This window comes from Sander vitreus, unplaced genomic scaffold, assembly GCF_031162955.1.
Source record: "Sander vitreus isolate 19-12246 unplaced genomic scaffold, sanVit1 ctg255_0, whole genome shotgun sequence".
NCBI classification, from domain to species: Eukaryota; Metazoa; Chordata; class Actinopteri; order Perciformes; family Percidae; genus Sander; species Sander vitreus.
This window is the reverse complement of record NW_027595423.1, coordinates 55,001-67,500: the sequence shown is the minus strand read 5'-3', so window position 1 is coordinate 67,500 and position 12,500 is coordinate 55,001. Positions and strand designations below refer to the sequence as shown.

The 12,500-nt window shown below is 45.7% G+C and overlaps 2 protein-coding genes across 3 annotated transcripts in view; both read left to right on the top strand.

Annotated features, from left to right (window-relative positions):
• The window catches only part of pfdn1 (prefoldin subunit 1), a 7,409-nt gene extending 5,252 nt beyond the window's left edge, over positions 1-2,157 (top strand). The window contains exons 3-4 of the mRNA XM_078244534.1: positions 1,446-1,530; positions 1,775-2,157. Of these exons, the coding sequence (XP_078100660.1) occupies positions 1,446-1,530; positions 1,775-1,858 (169 nt within the window). The 3' untranslated portion in view covers positions 1,859-2,157. The remainder of the gene's footprint in view (positions 1-1,445; positions 1,531-1,774) is intronic.
• Positions 2,158-2,244: 87 nt separating this feature from the next.
• LOC144513452 (deoxycytidine kinase 2-like) lies at positions 2,245-10,337 on the top strand. 2 transcript variants are annotated; one of them, XM_078244533.1, is made up of 9 exons: positions 2,500-2,592; positions 2,859-2,904; positions 3,316-3,434; positions 3,765-3,848; positions 6,054-6,163; positions 8,479-8,626; positions 8,963-9,078; positions 9,590-9,689; positions 9,828-10,337. In XM_078244533.1, the coding sequence occupies exons 4-9, from the start codon at positions 3,807-3,809 to the stop codon at positions 9,852-9,854; spliced, it is 543 nt and encodes a 180-aa protein (XP_078100659.1). In that variant the 5' UTR covers positions 2,500-2,592; positions 2,859-2,904; positions 3,316-3,434; positions 3,765-3,806; the 3' UTR covers positions 9,855-10,337. The 2 variants fall into 2 exon arrangements, with proteins under 2 accessions (XP_078100658.1, XP_078100659.1); XM_078244532.1 differs by lacking the exon at positions 2,859-2,904 and having other exon boundaries at positions 2,245-2,592; positions 9,828-10,336.
• Positions 10,338-12,500: the final 2,163 nt, after the last annotated feature.

Sequence of the window (12,500 nt, the reverse complement as noted above, 5' to 3'; positions counted from 1 at the left end):
CTAGTTCTGTAGACTACACAATCATGGGGAAGACTGCTGACTGGACAGCTGTCCAAAAGACGACCATTGACACCTTGGACAAGGAGGGCAAGACACAAAAGGTCATTGCTAAAGAGGCTGGCTGTTCACAGAGCTCTGTGTCCAAGCACATTAATAGAGAGGTGAAGGGAAGGAAAAGATGTGGTAGAAAAAAGTGGACAAGCAATAGGGATAACCTCACCCTGGAGAGGATGGTGAAACAAAACCCATTCAGAAATGTGGGGGGGATTCACAAAGAGTGGACTGCAGCTGGAGTCAGAGCTTCAAGAACTACCACGCACAGACGGATGCAAGACCTGGGTTTCAGCTGTCGCATTCCTTGTGTCAAGCCACTCCTGAACAAGACACAGCGTCAGAAGTGTCTCGCCTGGGCTAAAGACAAAAAGGACTGGACTGCTGCTGAGTGGTCCAAAGTTATGTTCTCTGATGAAAGTACATTTAGCATTTCCTTTGGAAATCAAGGTCCCAGAGTCTGGAGGAAGAGAGGAGAGGCACAGAATCCACGTTGCTTGAAGTCCAGTGTAAGGTTTCCACAGTCAGTGATGGTTTGGGGGTTTGTCATCTGCTGGTGTTGGTCCACTGTGTTTTCTGAGGTCCAGGGTCAACGCAGCCGTCTACCAGGAAGTTTTAGAGCACGTCATGCTTCCTGCTCCTGACCAACTTTATGGAGATGCAGATTTCATTTTCCAACAGGACTTGGCACCTGCACACAGTGCCAAAGCTACCAGTACCTGGTTTAAGGACCATGGTATCCCTGTATGGGGTTAAGGTCAGGGCAGCAAACTGGTCTGACCTTAACCCTATAGAACATCTATGGGGTTAAGGTCAGGGCAGCAAACTGGCCTGACCTTAACCCTATAGATCATCTATGGGGTTAAGGTCAGGGCAGCAAACTGGTCTGACCTTAACCCCATAGATCATCTATGGGGTTAAGGTCAGGGCAGCAAACTGGTCTGACCTTAACCCCATAGAACATCTATGGGGTTAAGGTCAGGGCAGCAAACTGGTCTGACCTTAACCCATAGATCATCTATTTCATTAGTTGTCAGTTATAATCATCACAATTAAAAGAAATTAACATTTGAAATATATCAGTCTGTGTGTTATGAATGAATATAATATACACATTTCACTTTTTGAATGGAATTACTGAAATAAATCAACTTTTTCATGATATTCTAATTGTGTGTGTGTGTGTGTATGTATATATATATATATATATATATATATATATATATATATATATATATATAAATATGAATGAATGAATGAGAGGAAGGGTAACAACCAGACTCTATATCTATCTAGTTAGAGTGGTGTTTCTCCTTTATAAAACATCTTTGGCAAAGTCAAAATTACAAAGGTCCTATATATTTAAATCTAACGTGTGTGTGTGTGTGTGTCAGGTTCATTCTTCAGTCGAAGGAAGACATCAACAATCAGCTGATGGACAAACAGAAAACAGCTGAGGAGAAAATCAAAGAGCTCGAGGTAAAGACACACACAGACAGACAGACAGACAGACACACACACACACACACAGGTATCACACACACACAGACACAGAGACACACAGAGGTATCACACACACACACAGACACAGAGAGACACACAGACACACAGAGAGACACACAGACACACACACGCACACAGACACACACAGAGAGACACAGACACACAGAGACACACACACACTCTCACAGCTGTCTGACTGTGCCTGTTGTGCTATTTCCAGCAGAAGAAGGTGTACCTTGAACGCAGCGTGAAAGAAGCTGAAGATAACATCCGAGAGATGCTGCTGTCCCGGAGAGCTCACTGATGAGGAACCAATCAGTGATCGGGAACCATGATCAGGAACCAATCGGTGATCAGGAACCATGATCAGGAACCAATCGGTGATCGGGAACCATGATCAGGAACCAATCAGTGATTAGGAACCATGATCAGGAACCAATCAGTGATCAGGAACCAATCAGAATCTGAGGATGTTGTCCAGTTCTCAGCAGGGATCCAGGATGGAGGTCTGCAGAATTTAGCCTTTACTGTTTTTGTGTTTTGGGGAGGAGATAATAACGTGTTGAAGTCAGTCTCTGTTCATATTAAACTGTTGAACCTTCAGTCTGTTTCCTCTCTCTCTTGACTGTATAACATATATAGATAGTAACTTTGTTGAGTGTTACAGTAACGTAAACAGCAGCAGAGTGAGACCTCCTCTCAGCTGGTTGAGTGTTACAGTAACTGTAAACAGCAGCAGAGTGAGACCTCCTCTCAGCTGGGATGAAACAAAACATCTCTGCTGCTGTTTAGTCCCGCCCCCGGAAACGGAACCCTGACAGCTCGCGGCGCGGGATTTAATTCATTTCAGAAGCACCTCGCGCTCAGAAATCCGCGCGAACAGTGGACTACAAACAACAACCCGAAAGAAAGAACTAAAGAAAGAGACAGACAGGTTGAACATGGCGACACCACCGAAGAGATCATGCCGTGTTCCCGCCAGTCCCTCCGGCAGCTTCTCGCGCAGAGAGAAGAAGATCTCCATCGAGGGAAACATCGGTGAGTTTAGGAACATTAAACTGATCCGAGCCTCTATTTTACTCTGTTTTAAATGTTTCTGACTCATCGGTGAGTTTAGGAACGTTAGTGTTTTAAATGTTTCTGACTCTAAATGCCGGATTATAATCACTTAGAACTTTATATCTCTCTATCTGTCTCTGTCTCTATCTCTCTCTCTCTCTGTCTCTCTGTCTCTATCTCTCTCTCTGTCTCTATCTCTCTCTGTCTCTATCTCTCTCTGTCTCTCTCTCTCTCCCTCCATAAAGGAGACCAACATCCGGGAACTAGTTAACAGGCTCGAGCAGACGGCGGGTATGTTGATTATGATGACCAGTGATTTACGGTCGGATTTAAAGTCCGTCCCGCCGTCACAGCTGATTGGCGCCAAAACCAAATGTTTAATTATCAATAATATGTGGAGCTTTTACTTCCTGTCAGGCTTCATGTATTAGTGTAACTACAGTATGACAGTAAAAGACTTGGTGTTCTCTTATATTTATGATTAAATATATTCAGAAAGGAAGCCCTTCAAAATAAAACTAACTTCCGGACTAATGGCTGCCGTGAAACACTCATAACAATCTGAAAATAATAGTTTTTAACTTTCTGATGAACAGAACTGTTGGTTTAATGTTTAATTAAAAATTATTAGTTATTAAGATGAGATATATATAATCACACACACAGTTACACAACAAATACATCTGTCTGTCTGTCTCTCAGCTGCAGGGAAGTCTACCTTTGTGCGTCTCCTTGAGGCGGCGTCTGAGGACTGGGAGGTGATCCCTGAACCCATCGGGAAATGGTGCAACGTCCAGAACGACAGCGACGACATTTACCAGGTGAACAAACAGCCCCTGAACACATCACCCCACAGAAGAGATTCTGTCTTTGCAGAATAAAAGATGGATTAATACTGTAGCTGATGACATAAAGCCCCTAACGCTGCGGTCAGACAGACTGTCCTTTCACAATAAGACTTTTTGGGGCTGCGGGGGCCAGTCATGTAACAGATCAGACTTGTGGGGGTGTTTTGAGGGGGGGTGAGAGTCCCGTACAGGAAATAGGAAACAGCACTGCCTCTATCTCTGCCACACCAAACACAAGCTCTGAACTTTTACCTCCATCGTGTGTGTGTGTATGTATATGTGTGTGTGTGTGTCTGTGTGTAGGAGCTGAGTTCATCCCAGAAGAGTGGGGGAAACCTGCTGCAGATGTTGTATGATAAACCCAACCGCTGGTCCTACACCTTCCAGGTAACGACCTATAGGTGTCCATTGGGGGCGGGGGGGGGGGGGGCGTTCATGTCTGTATAGTGACACGTACTCTGTGTGAAGTGTTTTTGTTAAAGAAGGAAAAGAAAATCCCAAAACTATCTAATCCCAAAACTATCTAATCCCAGCCATGTATGGAATATAAAGGGTACACAGCACTCTCTCTGCAGTCCCACTCTTCATCCACTAGGGGGCTCCACAACTATACACAGTTATGTTGACATATACTAGTGTACATGTGTATATATACACACATACATACATGTACAGGGTTTAAAGTATTCCGGCACTGTGCCGGATCTCCAACGTGCGGTCGTGAGGAAAAATAAAATTTGGGAACTTGCGTGCGGTTTATTATTTTGGAGTCGACTGATTTCCCCGACCAATCATATGAGAGGAACCAGCTGTAAGTCCTCCAGGCCTGGTGGACTCGGCCTGGTGGACTCGGCCTGGTGGACTCGGCCTGGTGGACTCGGCCTGGTGCCAGATTACTGGCATAGGACTAGAAATAAATACATTAAAAAGTCCACATGGGATTAGTTTTGATAAACTGGATTTAACCAATCACCGAACTTCCACCTACCAAAAACGAGTTCTAGCCAATCAGATGCAAAGTAGGGCGGGTCTTTGCCGAAATGCGAGAGTGCGGTGCCGGTGTGGTCTCCATGGTAACGCAGCTAGAAAAATGTGGTCAAAGTTGGAGCCTGTAGAGACCTCCTCCTGTTGGAGTGCGTAGAGACCTCCTCCTGTTGGAGTGCGTAGAGACCTCCTCCTGTTGGAGTGCGTGGAGACCTCCTCCTGAGACCTCCTCCTGTTGGAGCGTGTAGAGACCTCCTCCTGTTGGAGTGCGTAGAGACCTCCTCCTGTTGGAGTGCGTAGAGACCTCCTCCTGTTGGAGTGCGTAGAGACCTCCTCCTGTTGGAGTGCGTGGAGACCTCCTCTTGAGACCTCCTCCTGTTGGAGTGCGTGGAGACCTCCTCCTGAGACCTCCTCATGTTGGAGCGCGTAGAGACCTCCTCCAGAGACCTCCTCCTGTTGGAGTGCGTGGAGACCTCCTCCTGAGACCTCCTCATGTTGGAGCGCGTAGAGACCTCCTCCTGAGACCTCCTCCTGTTGGAGTGCGTGGAGACCTCCTCCTGAGACCTCCTCCTGTTGGAGCGCGTAGAGACCTCCTCCAGAGACCTCCTCCTGTTGGAGCATTCATGGTACATCCAGCTTTAGTTACGAAAGGAGTTAAAACAAATGGTGCTGGGCATGAACAAGACGAGGAGACGGGAGGAGATGTATATTATATACTATATATTATTTATTATATACTATATATCATGTATTATATATCGTATATTATATACTATATTATTTTTTATGTGTGTGTATGTACATGTCTATGGAGGAGACGGTGCCTCAGACTAAGGGAGGCGGCAGCTCATGTTGAAGGAAGACGCAGCACAGCAGCAGCGGTGAGACAGGGCCGCTAGCTATTAGATGCTAGAGCTGCTAGTCATTAGATGCTAGGGCCGCTAGTCATTAGATGCTAGGGCTGCTAGTCATTAGATGCTAGAGCTGCTAGTCATTAGATGCTAGGGCCGCTAGTCATTAGATGCTAGGGCCGCTAGTCATTAGATGCTAGGGCCGCTAGCTATTAGATGCTAGAGCTGCTAGTCATTAGATGCTAGGGCCGCTAGCTATTAGATGCTAGAGCTGCTAGTCATTAGATGCTAGGGCTGCTAGTCATTAGATGCTAGGGCTGCTAGTCATTAGATGCTAGGGCCGCTAGTCATTAGATGCTAGGGCCGCTAGTCATTAGATGCTAGGGCCGCTAGTCATTAGATGCTAGGGCCGCTAGCTATTAGATGCTAGGGCCGCTAGTCATTAGATGCTAGGGCCGCTAGTCATTAGATGCTAGGGCCGCTAGTCATTAGATGCTAGGGCCGCTAGTCATTAGATGCTAGGGCCGCTAGTCATTAGATGCTAGGGCCGCTAGTCATTAGATGCATGGACACAATCATGAATGAACTACTTCTTTTTTTAGTTCATAAATATTATGACATTTATTATTGTGTAATGTCAGAAGGACTTCAACAGTTTGGCCAGTTAAATTAGCTTTAATGAGTGCATTTTGAAATATTGGACGATTTACCTGTCTGTCTCTCTACCTGTCTGTCTCTCTACCTGTCTGTGTGTCAGAGTTATGCGTGTCTCAGCAGAGTCCGTTCTCAACTCCAGGCTCCGTCTCTCAAACTCCAGCAGGCTGAAAACCCGGTCCAGTTCTACGAACGCTCCGTCTACTCAGACAGGTAACCACAGACACCCCCACAGACACCCCCCACAGACACCCCCACAGACACCCCCACAGACACCCCCACAGACACCCCCACAGACACCCCCACAAACACCCCACAGACCCCACACACAGACCCCACACACACACACACACACAGACACCCCACACACACCCACACACACACACACACAGAGACACAGAGACACAGACACCACACACACCCACACCCACAGACACACACAGACAGCCACAGACACACACAGACAGACACACACAGAGAGACACACAGACACAGAGACACACAGACACACACCCACACAGACACACACACACAGAGACACAGACACCACACACACCCACACCCACACACACACAGACACCCACAGACACACACAGACAGACAGACACACATAGAGAGACAGACAGACACACACAGAGAGACAGACAGACACAGACACACACCCACACAGACACCCACACCCACAGACACACAGACACCCACAGACACACACACACAGACACACAGACACCCACAGACACACAGAGACACACATGGAGAGACAGACAGACACAGACACACACAGAGAGACACACAGACACACACATTTCCTTTCCACACAATTCATCCCTGTCTGTCTGCCTGCCTGTTTGTCTGTCTGTCTGTCTGTCTGTCTTCACTACTTCATCTTCTTACAGATTTAAGATATTAATCCAGTTTAGCGTTAGCATCTTAGCTAATCAGCATTTTCTAGTTATTAGGGCCCGAGCACTGAAAGTGCGAGGCACCTGTTTTTTTTTAAGGATTATTATTTTTCCGAGTCTTTCGTTGCATTTTTGACGGGTTAAAATGCCCGAAAACTCACAAAGATTTGCACAGCTGGTGAAAGTTGTTGAGTTGTGTAGTGACTGGGCTCGGGCGTTGCCAGGGGCCGCCATACCGCCACCTAATGTGCACCTTAAATTGGACAAAAGTAATAAGTTAATATACCAAATTGAGAGGGAACATAGGTCTCATCTTCACGTCCATGGAGCTATTTTTAGGAAAAATTACAAAAAAATCCGAAATCTTTTCGTGCGAAATTTTACGAACACTTGTTTGAGGACTTCAGGATGCACGAAAACTCTCAACATGTTGCAGCCATGTGCAGAATAGTAAACTCTTTCATCTGATTATGTGATCATCACATTGAGGCTTGGGAGTGGTGTGGTTGCTCTATAGCGCCCCCTTATTGGTTTTAGCACTTGGGCACATTTTTGACGGCCTCAATATTTACGAAAACTCACAAAGATTGGCGCCCACATGAACAGCTGGGAGCTCTGCGAGACTGTACAGCGATTTGGCCCAAACCTGTAAGTGGGCTCCATAGCGCCCCCTAATGCCTGGAAGGCCTTAACTTGGACATAGTTGCTCCGATCTTCACCAGATTTAATACCCATATTGCTCTAATCATTGCGGACATATTTCCCATTTACCTTCATTAGCTCCGCCCAACCGGACGGCGGCCATTTTTAATTATGCATTTTTCATATGATTTACATTCTTTCAAACTCGTCCTAGGCCGTGATGTCAATCTTCTTGAATCTTTGCAGGTCGTATCTGTTGACTCTCATGACGAAAAGTTATCCAGAGAATTCTCATGGTTGAAAAAATGCGCAAGTTATAGCAACTTCCTATCTAAACAGGAAGTTGCGTTATCTTGGCAACAATTGCTCTGATTGCCCCGAAACTTGAACACATTGTTCCTCATGGCTGGTTGAGCATCTGTGCCAAACCTGGCGTCAATCGGCCATTAGATGGCGCCATTTAATTATTTTTTTTCAATAATCAGCTAAATATTGATATATGGGACACCTACTCGGTGTAACTCGTCCTGGGGTGTGAGTCCAATCGGCACGAAAACTGGCACATAGACTCGGAGGACCCTCATGACCAAAAGTTATTCATAGAATTTTGATCGCTAGAACAATGCGCAAGTTATGGAGGAACAACTTCCTGTAGGTGGCTGTCGAAACAGGAACGGTTGTATCTTGGCAAAAGTTATTCCGATTTACGTGAAACGTAGAATGTTTGGTCTACATGTGATGCTGAGCTGCCAGTTCCCCGGGGCAAGGGCTGTGTGTGCAGGTAGGGGTTTGTAGTTCTTATTCTTCTACCTGTGTGCAGGTATGTGTTTGTAGTTCTTATTCTTCTTCCTGTGTGTGCAGGTATGTGTTTGTAGTTCTTATTCTTCTTCCTGTGTGTGCAGGTACGTGTTTGTAGTTCTTATTCTTCTTCCTGTGTGTGCAGGTATGTGTTTGTAGTTCTTATTCTTCTTCCTGTGTGTGCAGGTACGTGTTTGCATCCAGCCTGTTTGAGAGCGGCAGCCTGACAGAGACCGAGTGGAGACTTTATCAGGACTATCACACCTGGTTACTGACCCAGTTTGAACAGGACATCGCCCTGGACGCCATCATCTACCTCCGCGCTCCGCCTCAGGTGAGTCTCACACAGAACTCTATATCCCATAATCCCTCAGTTTTACAGGTTAGTCTCACACAGAACTCTATATCCCATAATCCCTCAGTCCCACAGGTTATTCTCACAGAGAACTCTATATCCCATAATCCCTCAGTCCCATAGCATCATCTACCTCCTCAGTGACCCTAGTCAGCCAATCACAGACATTAGATCTTTGTAGCAGCATTATCTGGAGAACCCTTCATGAGCCCCTGTTTCTCTCTGTATATTACAGCTCTGATGCCTTCATGATCCCCTGTTTCTCTCTGTATATTACAGCTCTGACGATGCCTTCATGTTTCTCTGTGTTTTCAGCGCTGTATGCAGCGTCTGATGCACCGTGGCAGAGAGGAGGAACAGGGAATCCCTCTGGACTATCTCGACCAGCTGCACCTTAAACATGAAGACTGGCTCAGTGACAGAAAGCTCAGGTAACACACACACACACACACACACACACACACAGAGAGACACACACACACAGAGAGACACACACACACACACACACACACACACGTTTGTTTCCCTATCTTTGTGGGGACCCGTCATTGACATAATGCATTCCCTAGCCCCTTACCCTAACCTTAACCCTTACCCTCACCCTAACCAGAACCTCATTCTAACCCTAATCCTAAAACCAGGTCTTAACCCTCAAACACACCTTTAACCTTGTGGGGTCCAGCATTTTGGGCCCCACAAGGCTGTGCAGACCCCTCAAGTATACTGTATTCCCTGGTTTTTGGACCCCATGAATATAGTAAAACAAGCACACACACACACAGACACACACACACACACACACACACACACACACAGACACACACAGACAGTATTTCAGTTGTGTGATTTGAACTACTTGTGCAGAGGGTTGTTGCTCTTTAAGTAGACTTTGAATAACCCTTTTATCACTCTGTGTGTGTGTGTGTGTGTGTGTGTGTGTAGTCTGGACTTTGAGTACCTGAATGAACTTCCTGTTCTTGTTCTGGACGTTGACGACGACTTTAAGAACGATCCCATCAAACAGGAAGCCATCATCGACGAGGTCAGGCTCACATCTCTTCTACCTGATATTTCTTACATATTTTACCAGTATTTTCAGGGTACTTTCCTGATATTTCTTAGATATTCTACTGATATTTGAGATATTTGTCAGAGCGTTGTGATCTTTTTCCTCCCGCAGGTCCGAGACCTCCTTGCCACGCTGTAGACCAATCACAGCTTGGCTCGGCCCCACGCTGTAGACCAATCACAGCTTGGCTCGACCCCACGCTGTAGACCAATCACAGCTCAGCTCGTCTGATTGGACGACCCCGTTACTTTGTAAATGTTTCTCTTGATGAATTTTTGACTTTTTGTTGGATTTTAATGCAGAACTCCAGTTTTCTCTTCCTGTATATTTTATATTTTTGGTGTGTGAGAGTGTGTGTCTGTGTGAGAGTGTGTGTCTGTGTGAGAGTGTGTGTCTGTGTGAGAGTGTGTGTCTGTGTGAGAGTGTGTGTCTGTGTGAGAGTGTGTGTCTGTGTGAGAGTGTGTGTCTGTGTGAGAGTGTGTGTCTGTGTGAGAGTGTGTGTCTGTGTGAGTGTGTGTGAGAGTGTGTGTCTGTGTGTGAGTGTGTGAGTGTGTGTCTGTGTGAGTGTGTGTCTGTGTGAGAGTGTGTGTCTGTGTGAGAGTGTGTGTCTGTGTGAGAGTGTGTGAGTGTGTGTCTGTGTGAGTGTGTCTGTGTCTGTGTGAGTGTGTGTGTGTTTGTGTGTGTCTGTGTGAGAGTGTGTGTGTCTGTGTGAGAGTGTGTGTCTGTGTGTGTGTGTGTGTGTGAGTGTGTGTCTGTGTGTGTGTGTGTGTTTACTTGAATTAGTTTGATATTTATACTTCAGTCTCTTCATCCTCTCAGAGGGAAGAAGAACTGTAATGCTGGTTTATCCTGATTTTGAGGGTGTAAGTGAACACACCACGGTGCTTTCAGGGTCACAGTTTCATGTGTTTTTCTGCTGGAATAAAGAAACTCAGACTGAAATGTTGCGTTATGAGATTTTATTTGAATAATCTCTCAGAAGTGAAATAATTAAATGAAACTCGTTCTGTTGGTTTCCTTCAGGCAGGGCTGCTCCCGTTGGCCCGTCTACCTGCTGCTCACTCTTAATATCAGAGGCCTTTAAATCCTAACCGTAATGACTACCAAACAAACCTTTTATGCAGCATAAAAGTATTTAATCTGAGTTTTACGGCGATGTAATCAGCATGCTGGAAAACTCGTTAAGTTACATTTGTTAGTTTAATCTACGAAGAATTACAAGAAGGCCGGTCTTCTCTAGTCTGATGGTCTCAATGCAGATACTTCTGGGAGTACTCCTACATGTAGTACACTGTGCTGGGAGTACTCCTACATGTAGTACACTGTGCTGTGCTGGGAGTACTCCTACATGTAGTACACTGTGCTGTGAGTACTCTTACCAGTCCTTCCAGAAACATGGGAAGGTTTCTTGTGACTGTTTTGGGCTCAAATCCTTGATTATTCGTCACGTTTTCTTAAAAAATATGATGGAATATTCAGGATATTTGTGCAATTTGACGCGATGAATATGCGGGAACTTTTTAAAGCTGTGGCGTCATCGCGGCGTCATCGCGGCGTCATGGCGTCATCGTGGCGTCATCGCGGCGTCATCGTGGCATCATCGCGGGGTTTGCAGCTTTTAGATGACGTTCACGTCACGTAATTACATCACTTCATAACGTTCCCATGGCAACGGGGAAATATGGCTGCTCTTGTGTGAAGTAAACGCAACATTTTTCATCTTTCTGATAAGATATTTGGGACTTTTTTTGCAACGAAAATGTGGGGATTATGACATCATGCAAGCCCCGCATATTTTACACGGAAATCTGCAATTTATGCAGCGAAAGTGCCCCGAAATAAGATAAAATATGCAGAATTTGCCTGATTATGCGTTGAATTATGAGATCACATGATCACGTTTTTCTGGAGGGACTGATTTACATGTAGTACACTTGTTGACGTAGTCTCACCTCCAGATGTCCCTCATTCAGACCAGATGTGCGTCCCCTTCCTCTGTCTCTGTGTTGGGGTTCTAACCTCCGGCTGATTTGTGAGGACTATGGTTAACTGCTCCTCAGATCTCTGCAGGGTAAATCCAGACAGCTAGCTAGACTATCTGTCCCTCTGACTAAAACTACTTTTGAACGTCCACATGTTCCACCAAAACAAGCTCCTTCCTGAGACTATTTAGCAGAGGCACCGCGGCTCCGTCCGGAGCTTAGCACAAGGACGGGCAAGATGGCGGATAGCGTAAACAACAGCTAACGTGAGTTGTTGAAACCTTTCTTTTTAGTAAACTCTGAACACAACCAATGTTGTCAGTGCTGTGGTTAAGGTGTAGAGCTCCTGGTGATACTTGGAGCAAAGGCTCATGTTGTGTCGAGCCTTCTTAGTGGTTTATAAATAGATATTTTGATGTGATGATAGTAGCGCCCCTAGCTCTCCCATTCAAAAGGCCATTTGACCCAAAACGAGAATACGGTAAATCTTAAAAGTGACATTTGCATCATAAATATGCTTTTAAACGAAAGACTCGGGTCCATTCACAAAAAGAGCCTAGGTTGCATTTTGGCGAGAGTTACGTTTTAAAGGCTGTCTGGTCAAACCAACAGGCCTTAAAGGGTGCCGGGTCAAACCAAAAGGCCTTAAAGGGTGCCGGGTCAAACCAAAAGGCCTTAAAGGGTGCCGGGTCAAACCAACAGGACTTTGACCTGGGGACCGTAAGTGTCCCGTGTGAAAACGTAACTTTCAGTGACCTTCCTAAGTGAACTTTCAGACCGTTTGTTTCTCTTGAAGACACGA

Coding starts and splice junctions, on each gene's coding strand:
- LOC144513452 (XM_078244532.1), top strand. CDS start 2,496: ATGGCGACACCACCGAAGAGATCATGCCGTGTTCCCGCCAGTCCCTCC. Junction 2,593..3,315: donor CTCCATCGAGGGAAACATCG/GTGAGTTTAGGA, acceptor TCTGTCTCTCAG/CTGCAGGGAAGTCTACCTTT. Junction 3,849..6,053: donor GCTGGTCCTACACCTTCCAG/GTAACGACCTAT, acceptor TCTGTGTGTCAG/AGTTATGCGTGTCTCAGCAG.